General features: G+C 43.0%; 1 protein-coding gene across 4 annotated transcripts in view; it reads right to left on the reverse strand.

Moving 5' to 3' along the window:
• Nucleotides 1-5496: 5496 nt before the first annotated feature.
• The window catches only part of LOC112254396 (dysbindin), a 28214-nt gene continuing 7986 nt past the window's right edge, over nt 5497-25724 (reverse strand). For 2 of the 4 annotated variants that reach the window (XM_024426956.2, XM_042324327.1), the window contains exons 2-4: nt 7474-7626; nt 6342-6491; nt 5497-6173 (exon numbers count right to left, since the gene is read on the reverse strand). In XM_024426956.2, coding sequence (XP_024282724.1) covers nt 5923-6173; nt 6342-6491; nt 7474-7626 — 554 coding nt within the window. In that variant the 3' untranslated portion in view covers nt 5497-5922. The remainder of the gene's footprint in view (nt 6174-6341; nt 6492-7473; nt 7627-25724) is intronic. The other 2 variants (XM_024426958.2, XM_024426957.2) reach the window with 2 other exon arrangements.

Consider the following 25724-nt stretch of genomic DNA (forward strand, 5'->3'; position numbering starts at 1 on the left):
CTTGTGGCCTGATTAACAAACTCGGTGAATTCAACATTGTAATCTCAAATTTACATTTCCAACTGCTGTTGTAGAATTAACCCTTAGCATAGGTTTGTGTGCAGATAACCCACTTTGTTGAACCTGGGGCCCAGGTTGTCCAACTCTCTCAGGTCAAGGGTCTTGTACCTGGTGATGGCAGCCATATTTTTTTTAAATTGTGCACTTGTTCTAATGTTCATAGTGGAAAACACAGCATATGGGTATGAAATCAAGACCAAGCTAAAATGTGGCCTGCGTACTCTAATTTTGAAGTGTATCATTTTAGATGACCAGAGATGAATGCATACGGTATATATTGAGCTGCCATTGAAAAGCTGGCAAATACTGTTCCCCTTGATCACAACTCTTAGGTCTTATAAAGCACTGGCCTAAAACCTGTACAATTGGTGAGGGATAGTGATTCATCCCCTAAGGTTTGTTAGTTTCTTTCTGTCCAATCATAACTGTAGCTTCATTCCATTTGTTGCATTCCTCCAATGTGATCCCAACTAATCAGTGATGTTGACTCATTTACTTTAGGCAGCACTGGCAGCATATTGTGTACCTTGGCATTAAATTACCTTGTCAACAGTTAACTATAGTTGTGCCTTACTATATTGTCAAGCCATACAAAACAATGCTTGTACATAGGTTAAGTATTATAACCTCAGTTCCTGTTTCCTCTGAAGCTGGACAGCTCCAGAGATGTTGATGTTGACATCGCCACAATAGACTAATCACCAGCAGCAGGAAGAGGAGTCTGATAAATGTTAATTGAAGTCTTTTCCAATAAATTAAAAGCAGTACCACACATGGTGACTGTGACGCATATGGTCCCATCGGGTGACCGTTGCTCGTCCCTTCTCTGGTGGCAGTTGGGCTGGAAAGAACAGTGAGTGGTTGTACAAGGAGAACGTATTGGCTTGCATACACAGCAGGCTCCACCAGGTTCCCAGTGAAACCTTATGTAAGAACTGTTGCTCAACACATTGAGGGACATTTCACAGATGACATTGAGTTGAACTTTTGTCAGATTTGTTTTTTTGTCTGTTCTCAAGGATTTAGTTGTCACGAACTTAAGGGGTATTTTTAAATGGCAGATTGACCATATTAAGGGTCCATTACCCATTTTCCAAGCAGCTCAAATTGGAAGGGTCCTCTATAGGGCTCTTAGTCCAGGTCAGAGGCTGCAATGTTGGCCCAACAGACACATGTCCAGTCCTCATGACGTTATCATTCTGGTCCCTCACGTGGATCCTCAGGGTCCCTTAGCCTGTCATCGGTGGTTCACCTGTCCATTACGAAGTGAGGTTAATGTACAAATACCATAGTGGGTGAAATTATATGTCTTGCATTTTGGCACAGAATAAAACTCATATTAAACAACTCTGATCACCTGCATTGATTGTATTCATGGTTTTACTATTGTCAACTGCATAGAGTATGACTGTGTATACATAGTTGATCATGAAAGTCTCTTCGCTGAAGTGACAAGACCTGTATGAGGTTCCACTGTCATCCAGTCATCTGATCACCACCCTTCACATACCTGAAAGCAGAAGTGTGGTAGCATAGGTCAAGAAAAATCAGTGACTGATTAATGACTGATAGTTGTCAGCACCATAAAAGTGTAACAAATGTCAATGGATAGGTCAAACTACTCTTACAAAATAAATATGGAAATGACTTATGCCTAGCATCATGGTCAATGGCAGTAAGCATCTCTACAGGGTGTCCAATCTCTGTTTTCTCTTCCACCATGACATCTTGGACAGAGTCCAGAAACACTAGTGAGTTGTTGGTATCCTCTACTTCAATGCATTTCTTAGAAGTGGGCTTTGGTCCGTCTCCTGACTCAGCATCGCTTGACACTACCATGTTGTGTGTAACTCACCTCCGGTGGTGTCAACAATCCAAAGCCCTGAGGCTGTTCTCTCCTTTACTATACTGAACAAAAATATAAACACAACATGCAACATTTCAAAGACTTTACTGAGAGTTCATATAAGGATCTATGGATTTCACATGACTGGGAATGCAGATATGCATCTGTTGGTCACAGATAATCTTTTAAAAAAGGTAGGGGCGTGGATCAGAAAACCAGTCAGTATCTGGTGTGACAACCATTTGCCTGGTGCAGTGCGACACATGTCCTTCACATAGAGTTGATCAGGATGTTGATTGTGTCCTGTGGAATGTTGTCCCACTCCTCTTCAATGGCTGTGCGAAGTTGCTGGATATTGGCGGGACTCACTGTCATACACGTCAATCCAGAGTATCCCAGTATCCCATGTTCAATGGGTGACATGTCTGGTGAGTATGCAGGTTATGGAAGAACTGGGACATTTTCAGCTTTCAGGAATTGTGTACAGATCCTTGCGACATGGGGCCGTGCATTATCATGCTGAAACATGAAGTGATGGCAGCAGATGAATAGCATGACAATGGGCCTCAGGATCTCGTCAAGGTATCTCTGTGCATTCAAATTGCCATCGATAAAATGCAATGATGTTTCTTGCCCGTAGCTTATGCCTGCCTATACCATAAACACACCGTCAGCATGGGGCACTCTGTTCAAAACGTTGACATCAGCAAACCGCATACCCACACAACGCCATACATGTGGTCTGCGGTTGTGAGGCCGGATGGACGTCCTGCAAAATTCTCTAAAATGACGTTGGAGGTGGCTTATGGTAAAGAAATAAACCTTCAATGCTCTGGTGGACATTCCTGCAATCAGCATGCCAATTGCATGCTCCCTCAAAAACTTTGGAATCTGTGGCATTTGTGAGACAAAACTGAACATTTTAGAGTTTACATACACTTAGGTTGGAGTCATTAAAACTCGTTTTTCAACCACTCCACAAATTTCTTGTTATTACCAAACTATAGTTTTGGCAAGTCGGTAAGGACATTTACTTTGTGCATGACACAAGTAATATTTCCATCAATTGTTTACAGACAGATTATTTCACTTATAATTCACTGTATCACAATTACAGTGTGTTAGAAGTTTACATACACTAAATTGACCTTAAAGTCCAGAAAATTATGTCACGGCTTTAGAAGCTTCTGATAGGCTAATTGACATCATTTGAGTCAATTGGAGGTGTACCTGCGGATGTATTTCAAGGCCTACCTTCAAACTCAGTTCCTCTTTGCTTGACATCATGGGAAAATCAAAAGAAATCAGCCAAGACCTCAGAAGAAAAATTGTAGACCTCCACAAGTCTGGTTCGTCCTTGGGAGCAATTTTCAAACGCAATTTTCAAAAAATAGTACGCAAGTATAAACACCATGGGACCACGCAGCCATCATAACGCTCATGAAGGAGATGTGTTCTGTCTCCGAAAGATGAACGTACTTTGGTGCGAAAAGTGCAAATCAATCCCAGAACAACAGCAAAGGACCTTGTGAAAATGCTGGAGGGAACAGGTACAAATGATCTATATCCACAGTAAAACAAGTCCTGTATCGACATAACCTGAAAGGCCGCTCAGCAAGGAAAAAGCCACTGCTCCAAAACCGCCAGAAAAAAACAGACTGACATCAGTCAGGAAGTTAAAGCTTGGTCGCAAATGGGTCTTCCAAATAGACAATGACCCCAAGCATACTTCCAAAGTTGTGGCAAAATGGCTTAAGGATAACAAAGTCAAGGTATTAATGTGGCCATCACAAAGCCCTGACCTCAGTCCTATAGAAAATGTGTGGGCAGATCTGAAAAAGCGTGTGCGAGCAAGGAGCCCTACAAACCTGACTCAGTTACAGCAGCTCTGTCAGGAAGAATGGGCCAAAATTCACCCAACTTATTGTGGGAAGCGTGTGGAAGGCTACCCAAAATGTTTGACCCAAGTTAAACAATTTAAAGGCAGTGCTACCAAATACTAATTGAGTGTATGTAAACTTTTGACTCACTGGGAATGTGATGACAGAAATAAAAGCTGAAATAAATAATTCTCTCTACTATTATTCTGACATTTCACATTCTTAAAGTAAAGTGGTGATCCTAACTGACCTAAAACAGGGTATTTTTACTCTGATTAAATGTCAGGAATTGTGAAAAACTGAGTTTAAATGTATTTGGCTAAGGTGTATGTAAACTTCCAACTTCAACTGTATATATATATATATATATATACATATACACACAGTGCATTCAGAAAGTATTCAGACCCCTTGACTTTTTCCACATTTTGTTACGTTACAGCCTTTTTCTAAAATGGATTTTTTTTTTAAATTCCCCTCATCAATCTACAGTTTTGTAGATACCCCATAATGGCAAAGCAAAACATGTTTAAATATATTTTTGCAAAAACAAAACAATATCTGAAATATCACATTTACATAAGTATTTAGACTCTCTACTCAGTACCTTGTTGAAGCACCTTTTGCAGCAAATACATCCTCGATTCTTCTTGGCAGTGGTGGAAAAAGTACTCAAGTACTTGTCATATTTGAGTAAAAGTAACGATAACTTAATAGAAAATAGAAAATGACTCAAGTAAAAGTGAAAGTCACCCAGTAAAATAATAAAGTAATCCAGTAAAATACTACTTGAGTAAATGTCTAAAAGTATTTGGTTTGAAATATACTTAACTGTCAAAAGTCAAAGTAAAAGTAATAACCATTTCAAATTCCTTATTTTAAGCAAACCAGACGGGACAATGTTCTTTTCTTTTTTAAATGACACTCAGACATAATTTACAAACAAAGCATTTGTATTTAGTGAGTCCACCAGATCGGAGGCAGTAGGGATGGCCAGGGATGTTCTCAGCGCACACTGGCCCTAACCAGAATAGAAACTAGGAGTGGGAGGCCCCGGTGCACAACTGAGTAAGAGGACAAGTACATTAGAGTGTCTAATTTGAGAAACAGACTCTTAACATGTTCTCAACTGGCAGATTCATTAAATAGTACCCGCAAACACACGTCTTTCGGAGCTCTGGGTTTCCCGTGATTTTACGCCTCCCGTGTCTCACTAATGACGCCTTTTGCCTATTCCCTGCCTGTACTTTAGCCTATCAGATTTCCTGTTATCTACCTATTGCCTGATCTCCCAGACTAGCTTTTTCCTTGCCTGTACTGTTTCCTTTTTGGACCCCCTGTGTATGACCTTCTGCCTGCCCCTGGACCCAGCTACCTGCCTCCTCCTGTGGTCCTTTGCAATAAACACCTGCAACGCCCTGCGCTTGAAACCAGCTCTCTGTCTCCCCTCCTGTTCATTACAAATACCTCCACACACACACAAAAAAGGAACAAAAATAATTGTCAGAGAATAAGAGGAGACTAAGTGAAAGATACAACAAATTAAAGCACCACTAAGCACTATGTACAATATGTCCTTATTTGTGGCAGGTGTTTTGGGTTGGTTGAACATTTTAGGGAATATGGGAACTAAGGGCCATATTTACAAAGGATGGCAAAGTTGTGCACAGTTTATGTTTCTCTCTAAAGAAAAAATACATTAAAAAAAAATTAATTCTCTACATCTTTATTTCATAAATTATTCAACCTTTATTTCAACCTGGTTAATACAGATGATTACTTTTTTACTAACACTCAGTTGTTCCGATCTGTAGTATAGTAAAGCCTGCCTACACACAAAAATGTCCTTCCCAAAACAGTACCACACATTGCCAGATCTTAATAGGATGCTAAATGAGGAAATAAAAAGGGATGTCCTGTCATCTACATTCCAGAAGTATAAATGGGGACAAGCTTGGAGAAGAGTTGGCTTTATATGTACAGTTCAGGCAAAACAAAATTAACAGTAAAGAAAAGGCTGTGGAAAGTGGAAGTTGTCTTGCCAGTCCATGGAAGTGTGTGTGTCCAGTTTATGTGATACTTGTAAGCATCAGTAAGTCCAAAATGTTACTGAATATTGGAAGTGAAGGAAGGCGCCTAGGAAGAGAGAATAGACCGATTCTTCTCCTCATCTTTCCCAGGGGGTGATCCCATCAGCAAGACTGTGTCGACATGCACATCTTCATCATCTGATTGGATGACTTGGGTGTCCCGTCCGTCCTCATTGGTGTTCTGGCTGTTGGTGGAGGAGGTGGAGGCCACGCGAAACTTCCCATCACAACCGTCAGTGTATTGGAGAGAGCGTCCCTGGTTGATTACCTTATCGTTGTTGTTGTTTCCATGAACTACTGTAGGTAAAGTTAAGGGGATATTAGACAAAAGATTCTCAGTGCTACGCTCAATAGTGCAGTTAGTGTTGCCAGCTAGTATAGGGGAGGATAAAAGCCTCGACTCTCTGCCAAATACTACACTATCAACATAGGACGGCCTCAGACTGGCGTCTCCCCTCCACTCACCTTTACCTGGCAGAGGGGAGGCCAGCACCCCCTCATCCCCTCCAGAGCCGAGGAAGACATCCAGTGCTTCCTGGTCAGAGATGTCCATGAGGTCCATCTGCTCCAGCATGTCCACATTAACCTCCATGGACGAGACACTGCCAATGGGAGCTAACAACAACCCAAGAGACAACCGTGAGGTTGATTAGAGGCATATAATGTCAGTTTCACTTCTCATAGGAAATGTTTAGCAACATTGAGAAACTTTCACGTGTGTATATTGAACAAAAATATAAATGCAACATGCAGCAATGTCAAAGATTTTACTGAATTACAGTTCATATAAGCAGATCAGTCAATTGAAATTGATAAGGCCCCAATCTATGGATTTCACATGGCTGGGCAGGAGTACAGGCCCAGCGAATCAGAATGAGTTTTTCCCCACAAAATGGCTTTATTACAGACAGAAATACCACCCCCTCCCCTCAGACGATCACGCAGGTGAAGAAGCCGGATGTGGAGGTCCTGAGCTGGCGTGGTTACATGCGGTTGTGAGGCCGGTTGGACGTACTGCCAAATTCTCTAAAACAACATTGGAGGCGGATTATGGTATAAAAATAAACATTAAATTATCTTGCATCCGCATGCCAATTGCAGACTCCCTCAAAACTTGAGTCATCTGCGGCATTGTGTTGTGTAACAAAGATGCCCATTTTAGAGTGACCTTTTATTGTCCCCAGCACAAGGTGCACCTGTATAATTATCATGCCATTTAATCTGCTTTTTTTTAGGCCACACCTGTCAGGTAAGGATGGATTATCTTGGCTAAAGGAGAAATGCTCACTAACAGGGATGTTAACAATTTGTGCACAAAATGTGAGAAAAATAAGCTTTTGTGCATATGGAACATTTCTGGGATACTTATTTATTTTTGTTCAGTGTAATATGGCGAGTGATAGAAAGCGAGTACTTGAATTGTGCAGACTTGGATATAGGGTTATGGATATGGTTTGGGTTGAGCCATGGTTTGGACATTCATCTCGGGTTAGTGTTAGGGTTTAGCCAGGGTGTGGACATGAATCTAGTGTTAGGGTAATGGCTAAGGTAAGGGTTGAGCTTGGGTATGGACATATGTGATGCTGACTGCGCTCACGTCTCTTATAGTCATGAATCTGCAAGTGGGCAGAGGACAGGTAGACATCCACATCGTGCTGAAAGACCTCCTCAAAGAAGCGCTGTCGCTCTCTCAGTTTCATCTGCTGGGCTGCGTCCATTCCTGGGACCCTCTGAGCATGCTCGGTCTCCGCTGGCACAGAGAACAACAGAACATATCTGTCAGAAACTCTGGTCAAACAGGTCTGCAAGATCAACACTCCCCAAAGCTGCAAGAAACAATGTGAATACCAGAAAGGGGTACCACTGAACCATAGGAACAAGAAATGACAGGAAAACCCAGCCTTTACTGTAATCTCAGGTTTTGGGGCTGTGAATTTTGGGCTTTTCATGTCCTCTTGCAGACTTGTTTTCCTTGGTACCACTCAGTATCAGACACTTTTAGCATAATGTAGATAGAGCATGCATATGCAACATTTCTTACTAATGCTTTACGGTGAAATATGATTGCATGATTGATCCTGTAAAACATATCATACATTCTCTCCTTTGTTTTATTCATGAAACAACAAGTTTTAGGAACTCAGTTGGGGTATCAACTTACTATTGAGAGTAAGAATAGTAGAATAAACTGGGTGCAATTTAGAAATGTGGTTTTGCATCAGCAGTTGTGCATTTTCTCATGTTATGTCAGACAATGACAGTCAATCAATTAGCCATGTCAGCTAACAATTTTTAGATTGGTAAATTAGACTAGCCAGCCATCTAAACTTCTGGTAATCATTGCCGAATCCCGTCCAAGAACACGAGAAGTGAGCAAGCTAAAGTGCATTCGGAAAGTATTCAGACCACTTCCCTTTTTCCATATTTTGTTACGTTACAGCCTTATTCTAAAATGGATTAAATACAATGTTTTCCTCATCAATCTACACACTATAACCCATAATGACAAAGTGAAAAACATTTTATTTTTCAAATGTATTAAAAATAAAAAACAAAAATACATTATTTACATTCAGACCCTTTTACTATGAGGCTCAAAATTGAGCTCAGGTGCATCCTGTTTCCACTGATCATCCTTTAGATGTTTCTATAACTTGATTGGAGTCCACCTGTGGTAAATTAAATTGATTGGACATGATTTGGAAAAGCACACACCTGTCTATATAAGGTCCCACAGTTGACAGCGCATGTCATAGCAAAAACCAAGGCTTGAGGTAGAAGGAATTGTCCTTAGAGCTCCGAGACAGGATTTTGTCGAGGCACAGATCTGGGGAAGGGTACCAAAGAATGTCTGTAAAATTGAAGGTCCCCAAGAACACAGTGGCCTCCATCATTCTTAAATGGAAGACGTTTGGAACCAACAAGACACTTCCTAGAGCTGGCCGCGCAATCAAACTGAGTAATCATGGAAGAAAGGCCTTGGTCAGGGAAGTGACAAAGAACCCGATTGTCACTTTGACAGAGCTCTAGAGTTATAGTTCCTCTATGGAGATGGGAGAAACTTTCAGAAGGACAACCATATCTGCAGTACTCCACCAATCAAGCCTTATGGTAGAGTGGCCAGACGGAAGCCTCTCCTCAGTAAAAGGCACATGACAGCCCGCTTGGAGTTTGCTAAAAGGCATCTAAAGACTCTCAGACCATGAGAAACAAGATTCTCTGGTCTGATAAAACAAAGATTGAACTCTATGGCCTCAATGCCAAGGATCACGTCTGGAGGAAACCTGGCACCATCCCTATGGTGAAGCATGGTGGTGGCAACATCATGCTGTGGGGATGTTTTTCAGCGGCAGGGACTAGGAGACTAGTCAGAATCAAGGGAAAGATGAACAGAGAAAAGTACAGAGAGATCCGTGATTAAAACCTGCTCCAGAGCGCTCAGGACCACCCAGGGGGCAGGCTTCTCCCCCATACCTGAACCTGGCTTCACCTTTAACCCCAACACTTGTCACAAGTAAGGAGAGAGAGAAATGTTTACTTAAGGTTTAGGGTAGGGCTGTTATGGTGACGGTAATACGTGACCTTCTCCAAAACTGCGCTCTGATGGTGCGTATGGTTATTAGTAGAGTACCAAACTTGCTAACTGCCAGTTGCTAATGTTCTGGTACTCAGCACTCTGTCTCTCTAATCACACTGACATCAATGCAAATGTAATTAAAAATCGAATCAAACACTTCATGAGTGCCCATTAGCTCATATTGCGCAACATTTCTATAGGCGTGATAAAACAGTTTTTATGGCCTCTTTTAAAAAGAGGATCCAATCAGCTTTCTATAGGCTAGGCCTACTATATTTATTTCTCAACTTTCCAAATATGCCTACCTGGCTGGCATGAAAATAAACCACGGAGAAAATCTCACCTATTCCGACAGGTGCATGATAATGGTCCATTCTAAATCATAACACATTTCACACATATATTATTTAGTATATGTAAAGACAAGATTCAAATAGTCTGATGAGTGACAATATTATCACTTGTGAATTATGTATTATCACTTAATGATGCCCTGCATGTGCAGTAAGGTTTACCTTCCAACAAGACAATGACCCAAAGCACACAGCCAAGACAACGCAGAAGTGGCTTTGGGACAAATCTCTGAATGTCCCTGAGTGGCCCAGCCAGAGCCTGGACTTAAACCCGATCTAACATCTCTGGAGATGCTTGAAAATAGCTGTGCAGCAACGCTCCCCATCCAACCTGACAGAGCTTGAGAGGATCTGCAGAGAAGAATGGGAGAAACTCCCCAAATACAGGTGTGCCAAGCTTGTAGCATCATACCCAAGAAGACTCGAGGCTGTAATAGCTGCTTATTAAGGTGCTTCAACAAAGTACTGAGTAAAGGGTCTGAATAATTATGTAAATGTGATATTTCAGTTTTTTATTTTTAATAAATTAGCAACAATTTCTAAAAACCTGTTTTTGCATTGCTTTATGTGATTTTATGTGTAGATTGATGAGGGGGGAAACCAATTTAATCAATTTCAGAATGAGGATGTAACCTAACAAAATGTGGAAGAAGTCAAGGGGTCTGAATTCTTTCCGAAGGCACTGTATATACAGGGTCAGTTCGAATAGCATATGTACAATGTTCAGGGATACTGGAGTGATAGAGGTACAGTAGATAATGTATGAATAAGGGTATATGATAAACAGAGTAGCAGCAGCATATATGATGATTGTATGTGAGTGGGTGTGTAGAGTCATCATAAATGTGTGTGCATGTTGTGTGTGTGTGTGTGTGTGTGTGTGTGTTGGAGTATCAGTGTGCTTGAGTGTGTAGATTCTTGTTAGTGTGCATAGAGAGTGCAAAAATAAAATAACAGTCAACTCAGATAGCCCGTGTGTAGCCATTTTGTTAATCTATTTAGCAGTCTTGTGGCTTGGGGATAGAATCAGTTCAGGAGCCTGTTGGTGTCAGACTTGATGCACTGGTAGAGCTTGCTGTGTGGAACCAGATGGAATACTCTATGGCTTGGGTTTCTGTTAACACGTTTCCCAGGCCTTCCTTTCACACTGTCTGATAGAGGTCCTGGATGGCACGGAGTGACGTACTGGGCTGTCCGCACCACCACCTGTAGCACCATACGATCAAGGGCAGTGCTGTTGCCATACCAAACAGTGATGCAGCCTGTCAAGATGCTCTCATTGGTGCAGCTGTACTTTTAAGGATTTGAGGGCCCACGCCAAACATGTTCAACCTCCTGAGGGGGAAGAGGTGGTGTCACGCCTTCTTCAGGACTGTGCGGGAATGTGTGGACCGTTTTAAGTTCTTAGTGATTTGGACACTGAGGAACCTGTAGCTCTCAGCTCGCTCCACTTCAGCCCAGTTGATGTGGATGGGGGCGTGCTCACCCCTCCGTTTCCTGGACTCCATGATCAGCTCCTTTGTTGTACTGGCATTGAGGGAGAGGTTGTTGTCCTGGCACTAAGAATAAACCCCTGTGGAGTCCCCGTGTTGAGGATCAGCGTTGCAGAGGTAATGTTGCCTACCCTCACCACCTGGGGTCGATCCGTCAGAAAGTCCAGGAACCAGTTGCAGAGGGAGGTGTTCAATCCCAGGGTCCTAAGCTTGGTGACGTGCTTGGAGGGGACAATGGTGTTGAATGCTAAGCTATAGTCAATGAACAGCCTTCTCACATACAGCTCAAGTCCGAAGTTTACATACACTTAGATTGGAGTCATTAAAACACATTTTTCAACCACTCCACAAATTTCTTGTTAACAAACTATAGTTTTGGCAAGTCGGAAGGACATCTTTCCAACAATTGTTTTCAGACAAATTATTTCACTTATACAGTGGAGCAAAAAAGTATTTAGTCAGCCACCAATTGTGCAAGTTCTCCCACTTAAAAATCTGGTATGCGCCCAGGTAGGACGCCAGGTGGCGCCTCTAGAGGGGGGCTACTGTCACGCCCTAATCGGTTTCACTTGTTTTTGTGATTGTCTCCACCCCCCTCCAGTTGTCGCCCATCTTCCCCATTATCCTTTGTGTATACAGTGGAGCAAAAAAAGTATTCTAAACTTTTGTTATTGACCAAATACTTATTTTCCACCATAATTTGCAAATGAATTAATTAAAAATCCTACAATGTGGTTTTCTGGATTTTCTTTTCTCATTTTGTCTGTCATAGTTGAAGTGTACCTATGATGAAAATTACAGGCCTCTCTCATCTTTTTAAGTTGGAGAACTTGCACAATTGGTGGCTGACTAAATACTTTTTTGCCCCACTGTAATTCACTGTATCACAATTACAGTGGGAAAGAAGTGTACATACACTAAGTTGACTGTGCCTTTAAACAGCTTGGAAAATTCCAGAAAATTATGTCAGGGCTTTAGAAGCTTCTGATAGGCTAATTGACATAATTTGAGTCAATTGGAGGTGTACCTGCGGATGTATTTCAAGGCCTACCTTCAAACTCAGTGCGTCTTTGGTTGACATCATGGGAAAATCAAAAGAAATCAGCCAAGACCTCAGAAAAAAATTGTGGACCTCCACAAGTCTGATTCATCCTTGGGAGCAATTTCCAAACACCTGAACGTACCACGCTCATCTGTACAAACAATTGTGCGCAAGTATAAACACCATGGGACCACGCAGCCGTCATACCGCTTAGGAAGGAGACGTGTTCTGTCTCCTAGAGATGAACGTACTTTGGTGCGAAAAGTGCAAATCAAAGGAACTTGTGAAGATGCTGGAGGAAACAGGTACAAAGTATCTATATCCACAGTAAAACAAGTCCTATAACGACAGCAAGGAAGAAGCCACTGCTCCAAAACCGCCATAAAAAGCCAGATTACGGTTTGCAACTCCACATGGGGACAAAGATAATACTTTTTGGAGAAATGTCCTCTGGTCTGATGAATCAAAAATAGAACTGTTTGGCCATAATGACCATCGTTATGTTTGGAGGAAAAAGGGGGAGGCTTGCAAGCCGATGAACACCATCCCAACCATGAAGCACGGGGGTGGCAGCATCATGTTGTGGGGGTGCTTTACTGAAGGAGGGACTTGTGCACTTCACAAAATAGACGGCTTCAATGTGAAGGAAAATGATGTGGATATATTGAAGGAACATCTCAAGACATCAGCCAGGAAGTTAAAGCTTGGTCGCAAATGGGTCTTCCAAATGGACAATGACCCCAAGCATATTTCCAAAGTTGTGGCAAATTGGCTTAAGGATAACAAAGTCAAGGTATCAGAGTGGCCATCACAAAGCCCAGACCTTAGTCCTTCAGAAAATTTGTGGACAGAACTGAAAAAGCGTGTGCGAGCAAGGAGCCCTACAAACCTGATTCAGTTACACAAGCTCTGTCAGGAGGAATGGGCCAAAATTCACCCAATTTATTGTGGGAAGCTTGTGGAAGGAAACGTTTGACCCAAGTTAAACAATTTAAAGGCAATGCTACCAAATACTAATTGAGTTCATGTAAACTTCTGACCCACTGGGAACGTGATGACAGAAATAAAAGCTGAAATAAATCATTCTCTCTACTATTCTACTATAATTCTGACATTTCACATTCTTAAAATAAAGTGGTGATCCTAACTGACCTAAAACAGGGAATTTTTACTAGGATTAAGTGTTAGGAATTGTGAAAAACTGAGTTTAAATGTATTTGGCTAAGGTGTATGTAAACTTCCAACTTCAACTGTAAGTATTCCTCTTATCTAGGTGGGTGAGGGCAGTGTGGAGTTTAATTGAGATTGTATATGGATCTGTTGGGGTGGCAAATTGGAGTGGGTCTAGGGTGTCTGGTATGATGGAGTTGATATGTACCATAGACAGCCTTTCAGAGCACTTCATGATTACAGATGTGTGCTACAGGGCACTAGTTATAGTGGCATGAAGCCAGTTTAAGACGTGGGGGTTACAGACCCGGACAAATAGAGGTTCAAAGTGAGCTGTTCTGCGTGTTCTCTGAGAATTCGGACCTGTATACCCATCCAGCCCTGCTGTTTTGCGAGTGTTGACCTAATTAAAGACCTCAGTCGGCCTCTGAGAGCAAGATCGCTCAGTCCTCTGGGTTGGTGGGGGCTCTCACGCATGGCATGGCTGTTATTGTTGAAGTGTGCATAAAATGCATTGAGTTCGTCTGGTAGAGAGACTTCGTTGGGCAGATCCACGCTGTAGGCAGATCTCCACCGTCCGTAGGGGGGCCAGTAAAATGTTTTGCTGCGAGGTGTGGGGCCACCCAACCAAATCCCTCATAGGGCCCCCAAAATGCTAGAGCCGGTCCATTCTACATAAAGCTAATGCTTTTACTGTTGCAGACCCATAAATATCCTGACCAGTGTGGATGGCTTGAGAAATCAAAACATACAATATTCACACAGTACCACAGTGTACTGTATTAATCGCTCAGCACCCACCAATTGCTTTGCAAATGCCAACTGTCAATTCCCTAAGTTAATCTTGTTTGGGAGACAATGCAATCACATTTCCCACCTCATCAGCACCATTGTAATAAAGCAAAGTGCTGCTAGAGCCAGGGGAGGGGACAGCACACAAGTGTGATACGCAGGAGACAGGAAAGAGAAATGCAGGAACCCAGAATAACCTGAGGAATGCCAGTGTGTTCATGGCTCAGAGTAAATCAGGTTACATCACCTTTTATGGTGGGCTCCCTGAACACATCACGTATACAGACTGGCAAGACATATTCTCCCACTGTCAACATAAAACTCAATCTGTAAACACAGTCACTAATGGATTAGCGATGGAATATGGACATCATAAAGTGACATGTACACACATTTGAGCAGACAGCAGATTGATATACATTGGAGATTTCAACACAGCTCTGTAAAAGTGTTGCCCTCGCTCTGTCCTCTCACCACATCCATATATTGACCCCCTACTCTGAAAAAAGTGTCTAGGGATTTAGGCATAATGAGAAGCTACAGGCAGGGATTGGGCTGATTGGATGAGGTTTTTAAATTGGGAATAATGTAAATATTATCTGGCTTGTGCAGTGAGCACTGATCACACACAGGCAGTGGTGCTATTAGCAGCACAGTACTTAGGCTCTGAGCAGCTGAGGACAGAGAGGGATCAGGATAGAAACAATGACAAGGGAAAGAGGAACTAGGCCTCCGACCACAGGACTGCAAGCTCCAAATGGGTGTCTGATTGTATTTTCACATCGTCTTCATAAAATGTTTTTTTTTTTAAATCCTTGCTGTGTCATGACAAGGAATCACATGAAGCAGTGTTGCTTCTGTTTGTGTATGACCATGCTTCTCAGTAAGCAAATGGTACAGTATGATGATAATACCAATAGTGTTCCTCGTTTTCCTTTGTATGCAGAATGATTCAAGCCCATCTGAAAAGGGCAACAGACTCCCCCCAGTCCAGTCTGCTGTGTCAGCCCCAGCCTCCCCATGGGTCCTGTGGAGTCCTCTGTCTAGTGATAGCAGGAGGCAGGCCTGTCACAGCAACTTCCTGTCTCCTTCAGTCTGACAGCCCTGTCCTGGGGCTTCGGGTCAGCTGGGGAGGAGAGGGGAGACGCCTCACTCACCCCCTGGGCCTGTCTGTCTGTTTGTCTGCACCACTGGGCATTCGTGGGTAAACACTAAGACACTGAGCTGTGTGATGGAGAGCCTCTGACACCAGCCCAAGAAATCTCTCAGAGCTCCAGAGGCACAAAACCAAAATGACACAGCAAAAATACAGAGCTGGTGAGATGTCTACTGCGTCCTGCCAAACATTAAATGAGTTGTGGCGGTTCATAACATTGGTATTCTGTGTGCTCTATGGGTTACAAGTTTGCAGTCATGGAATTAGGCCACAACTGTGCTTCATCTTAGATTCTATCGGTCTGTGTATGTACACGACATAACTCATTACATTGAGCAACATAATTTCATCCGTCACTTCTATTTCCTAACATAACTTATAACAAGCCGATATAATTAGAAATATGTCTTACCCTCCTGAAGCAGTCTCTACTCTCCTCTCCTTCCTGGTCTTGTCTTGTCTTATCATCCTCTTTTCTCTCCCCTCGTGGTCATTGTTAATATGTCTTTCCCTCCTGAAGCAGTCTCTCCTCTCCTCTCCTGTCTTCTCTTCTCTTCTCATCCCCTTTTCTCTCCCCTCGTGGTCATTGTTAATATGTCTTTCCCTCCTGAAGCAGTCTCTCCTCTCCTCTCCTGTCTTCTCTTCTCTTCTCATCCCCTTTTCTCTCCCCTCGTGGTCATTGTTAATATGTCTTTCCCTCCTGAAGCAGTCTCTCCTCTCCTCTCCTTCCTGGTCTTGTCTTGTCTTATCATCCCCTTTTCTCTCCCCTCGTGGTCATTGTTAATATGTCTTTCCCTCCTGAAGCAGTCTCTCCTCTCCTCTCCTGTCTTCTCTTCTCTTCTCATCCCCTTTTCTCTCCCCTCGTGGTCATTGTTAATATGTCTTTCCCTCCTGAAGCAGTCTCTCCTAACCTCTCCTGTCTTCTCTTCTCTTCTCATCCCCTTTTCTCTCCCCTCGTGGTCATTGTTAATATGTCTTTCCCTCCTGAAGCAGTCTCTCCTCTCCTCTCCTCTCCTCTCCTGTCTTCTCTTCTCTTCCCCTTTTCTCTCCCCTCGTGGTCATTGTTAATACGTCTTTCCCTCCTGAAGCAGTCTCTCCTCTCCTCTCCTGTCTTCTCTTCTCATCCCCTTTTCTCTCCCCTCGTGGTCATTGTTAATATGTCTTTCCCTCCTGAAGCAGTCTCTCCTCTCCTCTCCTGTCTTCTCTTCTCTTCTCATCCCCTTTTCTCTCCCCTCGTGGTCATTGTTAATATGTCTTTCACTCCTGAAGCAGTCTCTCCTCTCCTCTCCTGTCTTCTCTTCTCTTCTCATCCCCTTTTCTCTCCCCTCGTGGTCATTGTTAATATGTCTTTCCCTCATGAAGCAGTCTCTCCTCTCCTCTCCTGTCTTCTCTTCTCATCCCCTTTTCTCTCCCCTCGTGGCCATTGTTAATATGTCTTTCCCTCATGAAGCAGTCTCTCCTCTCCTGTCTTCTCTTCTCTTCTCATCCCCTTTTCTCTCCCCTCGTGGTCATTGTTAATATGTCTTTCCCTCCTGAAGCAGTCTCTCCTCTCCTCTCCTGTCTTCTCTTCTCTTCTCATCCCCTTTTCTCTCCCCTCGTGGTCATTGTTAATATGTCTTTCCCTCATGAAGCAGTCTCTCCTCTCCTCTCCTCTCCTGTCTTCTCTTCTCATCCCCTTTTCTCTCCCCTCGTGGTCATTGTTAATATGTCTTTCCCTCCTGAAGCAGTCTCTCCTCTCCTCTCCTGTCTTCTCTTCTCTTCTCATCCCCTTTTCTCTCCCCTCGTGGTCATTGTTAATATGTCTTTCCCTCCTGAAGCAGTCTCTCCTCTCCTCTCCTGTCTTCTCTTCTCATCCCCTTTTCTCTCCCCTCGTGGTCATTGTTAATATGTCTTTCCCTCCTGAAGCAGTCTCTCCTCTCCTGTCTTCTCTTCTCTTCCCCTTTTCTCTCCCCTCGTGGTCATTGTTAATATGTCTTTCCCTCCTGAAGCAGTCTCTCCTCTCCTCTCCTGTCTTCTCTTCTCTTCTCATCCCCTTTTCTCTCCCCTCGTGGTCATTGTTAATATGTCTTTCCCTCCTGAAGCAGTCTCTCCTCTCCTCTCCTGTCTTCTCTTCTCTTCTCATCCCCTTTTCTCTCCCCTCGTGGTCATTGTTAATATGTCTTTCCCTCCTGAAGCAGTCTCTCCTCTTCTGTCTTCTCTTCTCTTCTCATCCCCTTTTCTCTCCCCTCGTGGTCATTGTTAATATGTCTTTCCCTCCTGAAGCAGTCTCTCCTCTCCTGTCTCTCTTCTCTTCTCATCCCCTTTTCTCTCCCCTCGTGGTCATTGTTAATATGTCTTTCCCTCCTGAAGCAGTCTCTCCTCTCCTCTCCTGTCTTCTCTTCTCATCCCCTTTTCTCTCCCCTCGTGGTCATTGTTAATATGTCTTTCCCTCCTGAAGCAGTCTATCCTCTCCTCTCCTGTCTTCTCTTCTCTTCCCCTTTTCTCTCCCCTCGTGGTCATTGTTAATGTCTTTCCCTCCTGAAGCAGTCTCTCCTCTCCTCTCCTGTCTTCTCTTCTCATCCCCTTTTCTCTCCCCTCGTGGTCATTGTTAATGTCTTTCCCTCCTGAAGCAGTCTCTCCTCTCCTCTCCTGTCTTCTCTTCTCATCCCCTTTTCTCTCCCCTCGTGGTCATTGTTAATATGTCTTTCCCTCCTGAAGCAGTCTCTCCTCTCCTCTCCTGTCTTCTCTTCTCATCCCCTTTTCTCTCCCCTCGTGGGCATTGTTAATATGTCTTTCCCTCCTGAAGCAGTCTCTCCTCTCCTCTCCTGTCTTCTCTTCTCATCCCCTTTTCTCTCCCCTCGTGGTCATTGTTAATATGTCTTTCCCTCCTGAAGCAGTCTCTCCTCTCCTCTCCTGTCTTCTCTTCTCATCCCTTTTCTCTCCCCTCGTGGTCATTGTTAATATGTCTTTCCCTCCTGAAGCAGTCTCTCCTCTCCTCTCCTGTCTTCTCTCCTCATCCCCTTTTCTCTCCCCTCGTGGTCATTGTTAATATGTCTTTCCCTCCTGAAGCAGTCTCTCCTCTCCTCTCCTGTCTTCTCTTCTCTTCTCATCCCCTTTTCTCTCCCCTCGTGGTCATTGTTAATATGTCTTTCCCTCCTGAAGCAGTCTCTCCTCTCCTCTCCTGTCTTCTCTTCTCTTCTCATCCCCTTTTCTCTCCCCTCGTGGTCATTGTTAACATCAAGTGAATGAAAAATCATTACCTGGCATTTAGAACTTTTTTCCTTGTCATTTCCAACTCTGTATTTTCTAAAGGTCAAGTCTCCCAGAGCTGCTTTTTATGTAACCAACAGAGAGAGAAGGATAGTGTCACTCTTTTTACTCCCCCGCAGAAAGCAAAGCATGGTGTGAGTGATGGAGTTACGATTACGTCATGAAGTCGTACGACAGAGCCCACTGAAACACTCTCACCGTGCAGGCTGCTCTTTTTTCAGCCTCAATCTGGGAGATCATGTGAACTCATGCTGTGGGTCTACCGACTTTTGGATAACATAAATAGGAAACAAAACAATAACAATCAGTAGGTTACACCAACAATAGTTCCCATCGAGGAGATCCGGATTCTTCCAGACTGGTCTCCTTGTCCAGTGGTCACTATCCTCACTGCCTTACGCCAAAGTAACCCAGATTCTTCCAGAGTCAACTACAACTCCAACCTCCTCACGGTCATGGCCTAACAACTGCCAATCCTGCTCCTCACCATCATTCATGAGGAACGGCAAAGGTCCCCAGGAATCTCTATTGGGCTGGCAGCTGCTTGGTGTGCCATCTCCATCACCTACCCCTTCGGACGACAAAAGAACCAAGACCACTGAGGAGAAACCATCTGGCAGCCCTGACAGTGTACATGAAGTGGAGAGAGTTTCTTCAGCGAGAAGTTCCATGATGCCTGACAATCACAACCAAAGCTGAGACAACCGGCGCTTAACAGCAATACAGACAACTGCATCGACGAGACGGCCTACAGGGAGGAGGTGAGGGCCCTCGGAGTGTGGTGTCAGGAAAATAACCTCACACTCAACGTCAACAAAACTAAGGAGATGATTGTGGACTTCAGGAAACAGCAGAGGGAACACCCCCATCCACATCGATGGAACAGTAGTGGAGAGGGTAGCAAGTTTTAAGTTCCTCGGCATACACATCACAGACAAACTGAATTGGTCCACTCACACAGACAGCATCGTGAGGAAGGCGCAGCAGCGCCTCTTCAACCTCAGGAGGCTGAAGAAATTCGGCTTGTCACCAAAAGCACTCACAAACTTCTACAGATGCACAATCGAGAGCATCCTGGCGGGCTGTATCACCGCCTGGTATGGCAACTGCACCGCCCTCAACCGTAAGGCTCTCCAGAGGGTAGTGAGGTCTGCACAACGCATCACCGGGGGCAAACTACCTGCCCTCCAGGACACCTACACCACCCGATGCTACAGGAAGGCCATAAAGATCATCAAGGACATCAACCACCCGAGCCACTGCCTGTTCACCCCGCTGCCATCCAGAAGGCGAGGTCAGTACAGGTGCATCAAAGCTGGGACCGAGAGACTGAAAAACAGCTTCTATCTCAAGGCCATCAGACTGTTAAACAGCCACCACTAACATTGAGTGGCTACTGCCAACACACTGTCAATGACACTGACTCTACTCCAGCCACTTTAATCATGGGAATCGATGGGAAATTATGTAAATATATCACTAGCCACTTTAAACAATGCTACCTTATATAATGTTACTTACCCTACATTGTTCATCTCATATGCATACGTTGATACTGTACTCTATATCATCGACTGCATCCTTATGTAATACATGTATCACTAGCCACTTTAACTATGCCACTTGGTTTACATACTTATCTCATATGTATATACTGTACTCGATATCATCTACTGTATCTTGCCTATGCTGCTCTGTACCATCACTCATTCATATATCCTTATGTACATATTCTTTATCCCCTTACACTGTGTATGACAGTAGTTTTTTTGGAATTGTTAGTTAGATTACTTGCTCGTTATTACTGCATTGTCGGAACTAGAAGCACAAGCATTTCGCTACACTCGCATTAACATCTGCTAACCATGTGTATGTGACAAATAAAATTTGATTTGATTTGATTTGATTTGATTTGATCTCTACGGCAACATAAACACATGATCCGACCCCAATCTCTGTTACGTCTAGTAATTTTAACCTTTGTCATTTATAAATTAATGCATATTGTCGTTATAAGATAAGTGTAAGATAAGAGAGGCACAACAATACAAACTGTATGTTAGCTCAAGTTCTTAACGTTTGTCAAAAAAAAGAAACCTCAATGGGTCAGGGTCTCTTTACTATGTCCTCCGTCAGGTATAGATGGCATTCAACAAGGTCACTGGAGAGGTCTGCATGCTCAGACCAGAGCTGCTCACTGTAGGCATGGGGAAAGAGAGTGACTCCTTTTTCTCTTCTCACAGTCTTACGCAACCAGATAACCAGACACTGTGTTCTCTCATAACGGCACAGTGGAAGCCATGCTGACAAAGCAAGATGCCAGACAGAATTGAGGCCAGGCATCTGAGGAGGATGTCCAACATGAACTTGAATTCGTTTTGATTTCTGGGATATCAAAACATGCCAGGGTGCATCTCAAAATTCTGGTGAAATGACCAATATCTTAGGGCTCTTTAAAAAAAATGTCTTAGATGTAAAGTCCCCTGTTTTGGGGACCTGCGTGGTTATGATTCCGGTCTCAACCGACATTTCACTTATATATTGATATGTGGTCACCATAGATCAAAATGGCTTGCAATGAGCTGTAACCCTAATTCTCACAGGTGTATGTTTCTTCTGCCTGTGTGAAGTCCATCAACTCCTGGCTGAACACTACCTCACAGCATATGCCTGGAATCCTTACATTGTAATATGGTTTCGCCACTGTAGCACATTCAGAGATCGATTTATATCCAGAAATCTAAAGGAATTTATGGATTTGAAAGAAAACACACTTTCTGTTTGTCATAGACGAACATGATTAATATGAGATAAAAGGCAAGTTCAGGAAGCCATGTTCTGTGAGACTTTTAGAAAATATGCACATTTTCTCTCAAAATAAATATATGAGGTGTAATCTAATAGTCATTTTATAAATTGATTATACTATATTTAGAAGTAATTTTAAGCCTTATTCCTAAACTCAGCAAAAAAATAAATGTCCTCTCACTGTCAACTGCGTTTATTTTCAGCAAACTTAACATGTGTAAATATTTGTATGAACATAACCAGATTCAACAACTGAGACATAAACTGAACAAGTTCCATTAGACATGTGACTAACAGAAATGGAATAATGTGTCCCTGAACAAAGGGAAGGTCAAAATGAAAAGTAACAGTCAGTATATGGTGTGGTCACCAGCTGCATTAAGTACCGCAGTGCATCTCCTCCTCATGGACTGCACCATATTTGCCAGTTCTTGCTGTGAGATGTTACCCCACTCTTCCACCAAGGCACCTCCAAGTTCACAGACATTTCTGGGGGGAATAGCCCTAGCCCTCACCCTCCGATCCAACAGGTCCCAGACGTGCTCAATGGGTTTGAGATCCATGCTCTTCGCTGGCCATGGCAGAACACTGACATTCCTGTCTTGCAGGAAATCATGCACAGAATGAGCAGTATGGCTCGTGGCATTGTCATGCTGGAGGGTCATGTCAGGATGAGCCTGCAGGAAGGGTACCACATGAGGGAGGATGTCTTCTCTGTAACGCACAGCGTTGAGATGGCCTGCAATAACAACAAGCTCAGTCCGATGATGCTGTGACACACTGCCCCAGACCATGACGGACCCTCCACCTCCAACTCAATACTGCTCCAGAGTACAGGCCTCGGTGTAACACTCCTTCCTTCGGCGATAAATGCGAATCCGACCATCCCCCCCCCTGGCGAGACAAAACCGCGACTCATCAGTGAAGAGCACTTTTTGCCAGTCCTGTCTGGTCCGGCGACGGTGGGTTTGAGCCCATATGCGACGCTGTTGCCGGTGATGTCTGGTGAGGATCTTTCTTACAACAGGCCTATAAGCCCTCAGTCCAGCCTCTCTCAGCCTATTGCGGACAGTCTGAGCACTGACGTGTCTTCCTGGTGTAACTCGGGCAGTTGTTGTTGCCATGCTGTACCTGTCCCGCAGGTGTGATGTTCGGATGTACTGATCCCGTGCAGATGTTGTTACATGTGGTCTGCCACTGCAAGGATGATCAGCTGTCCATCCTGTCTCCCTGTAGCGCTGTCTTGTGCGTCTCACAGTTCGGACATTGCAATTTATTGCCCTAACCATATCTACAGTCCTCATGACTCCTTGCAGCATGCCTAAGGCACGTTCACACAGATGAGCAGGTGTTTTTCAGAGACAGTAGAAAGGCCTCTTAAATGTCCTAATTTTTCATAACTGTGACCTTGATTGCGTACCGTCTGTAAGCTGTTAGTGTCTTAACAAACGTTCCACAGGTGCATGTTCATTAATTGTTTATGGTTCATTGAACAAGCATGGGAAACAGTGTTACAACCCTTTACAATGAAGATCTGTTAAATTATTTCGATTTTTATGAATTATCTTTGAAAGACGGGGTCCTGAAAAAGGGCTGTTTCTTTTTTTGTTGCTGAGTTTAGTTTGTTGAATAGGAAATACATCATATAAAATTTAACATTCTCATATTTTTATCGTATTTGTACTGTGTACAAAAGTGACTACACCTCAGTCATTTATAAATATTTTTACCAGAATGTGAGATTTGAACCTTTCTTGGAGTATGCAGAATTACTCGTTATTGTTTATGGCCCTCTCATGATCAATAATTACTTTTGGGGATTAAATAGAATAGATTTTTGATTACATTTATTTAAATTGAAGAGGTTTATAAAGGTCCAATGCAGCTGTTTTTAATCACAATATCAAATAATTTCTGGGTAACAAATAAGTACCTTCCTGCAAGAACCTTGCTAGGACTGTCTGGGAGTAGTCTGAGTGGGGAAGGGAAAACTGAAAATATGCTGTTATTGGAAGAGAGGTTTGGAGAAAACAATGTATTGGTCTGTTAGCTAATTTACAGCCTGGTGATGTCACCAGGCAGACCAAAACTCCATCCCACCAAAACAGGCTGACATTTCAGGCGATCTTTTCAAACAGCTTTTACACTAAATGTCCTTTGTCATAATTTTTTAAATGTCTGACTATTATTCCTACCTCATAGTGTGGAAGAATTTTTGACTGCACAGGCCTTTAAAAAACCTAATGCAATGTTATATCTTAGCGCTGGCAATAGCACTATAGGTCTGGGTGTGTCAAAAATATTTTGGGTAATTTCACAGTGGGAATTATGGGCGCAATAGCTGATAGCCCAAAAGTGCTGGGTTTTGATGAATAAATAAGTTGTATGTGTGTTGAGGCTTGGCCCTTCACTGGTCACTCAGAACATGCTCCATGGCTAAATATGTGCTTGCTTGAAGTTGTGTATTTACAGTCTTTTGTTATCAGCTCCAATTGGAATGTTTCTCTGTTATACACTGAATGTTCAAAATATTTGGAACACCTTCCTAATATTGAGTTGCACCGCCTTTTGCGGTGCCTTTTGCGGTGCCTTTTGCGGTGCCTTTTGCGGTGCCTTTTGCGGTGCCTTTTGCGGTGTTTAGCGTGAAAAACCCAGCAGAGTTGCAGTTCTTGCCACACTCAAACCAGTGAACCTGGCACTTACTACCATACCTCTTTCAAAGGCACATACATCTGTGTCTTGCCCATTCAGCCTCTGAATGGTACACATACACAATCCATGTCTCAATTGTTTTCAGTCTTAAAAATCTTTCTTTAACCTGTCTCCTCCCCTTCATCTACGCTGATTGAAGTGGATTTAACAGGTGACATCAATACCTTCATAGCTTATGTCATGGAAAGAGCAGTTGTTCCTAATGTTTTGTACACTCAGTGGAAATAGCCAACCGAAACAAAATATAGGCCTATCCCATGTTTGCTAAATATGTTGAACATGTTTGCAGTCCATATTGTTGTAAGTAACAGCAATAAGAAAAAAATATTAAAACACAGCATTAGCACTGATACATACCTACTGTACTCTAAATTGCAATTATGTCTGACAACTAACAGAAACCTGCTGCGCGCGTGCGCCATTGTGCATAAATGTATTTTGTCCCCCCACACCGATCACGACACGCAGGTTAAAATATCAAAACAAACTCTGAACCAATTATATTAATTTGGGGACAGGTCGAAAAGCATTAAACATTTATGGCAATTTAGCTAGCTAGCTTGCACTTGCTAGCTAATTTGTCCTATTTAGCTAGCTGTTGCTGTTGTTAGCTAATTTGTCCTGGGATATAAACATTGAGTTGTTATTTTACCTGAAATGCACAAGGTCCTCTACTCCACCAATTAATCCACACATAAAACAGTCAACAAAATCATTTATAGTCATCTCTCCTCCTTCCAGGCATTTTCTTCTCTTGACTTTATATTGCGATTGGCAACTTTCATAAATTACGTGCATTACCGCCACCGACCTATTTCGTCTTTGTCACCCACATGGGTATAACCAATGAGGAGATGGCACGTGGGTACCTGCTTCTATAAACCAATGAGGAGATGTGAGAGGCAGGACTTGCAGCGCGATCTGCGTCAGAAATAGAACTGACTTCTATTTTAACCCTAGGTAACGCTGGCGCGTGCAATAATTTCATAATTTAGATTTCTATATTTATTTTGTGACGCGAGCGGTGTAGTTGGCCTGTGAGCCATGGACATGCTAAGCGTTGACATTAAGCACGATTAAATTCACTTATGACAAGACCTAAAAAGATGATGAATAATTATAATAAAATGAAACTTGTTTAAAATAATCTATGTCTAAATACAGCAACAGGCACCATAATTGCTCCCCATGGGCATATGATATTGAGACAACGTAGGCTATAGATGGTTTTATGAATATCTAAAAGCTGGGAAAAAAAGCCATTGTAAAGGGGAATGTCTACTCACCGTTCTACTGCGTCCAACGGTTTCTGTCTCATATCATGGAGACTGCATTCACGGTAAATGCTGCATATGTCGGCTCAATCGTAAATTACCATTCATTTCAATTGCTTCAGCTATACAAATTGAATATGACCCGTCACATCAGTGCAATAGATCCTACAACCTGCTTGACATTGATGCATTGATGTATTTTTCTTAGAGGCCTGGGACCTG

Source organism: Oncorhynchus tshawytscha, linkage group LG07 (genome assembly GCF_018296145.1).
Source record: "Oncorhynchus tshawytscha isolate Ot180627B linkage group LG07, Otsh_v2.0, whole genome shotgun sequence".
NCBI lineage: Eukaryota > Metazoa > Chordata > Actinopteri > Salmoniformes > Salmonidae > Oncorhynchus > Oncorhynchus tshawytscha.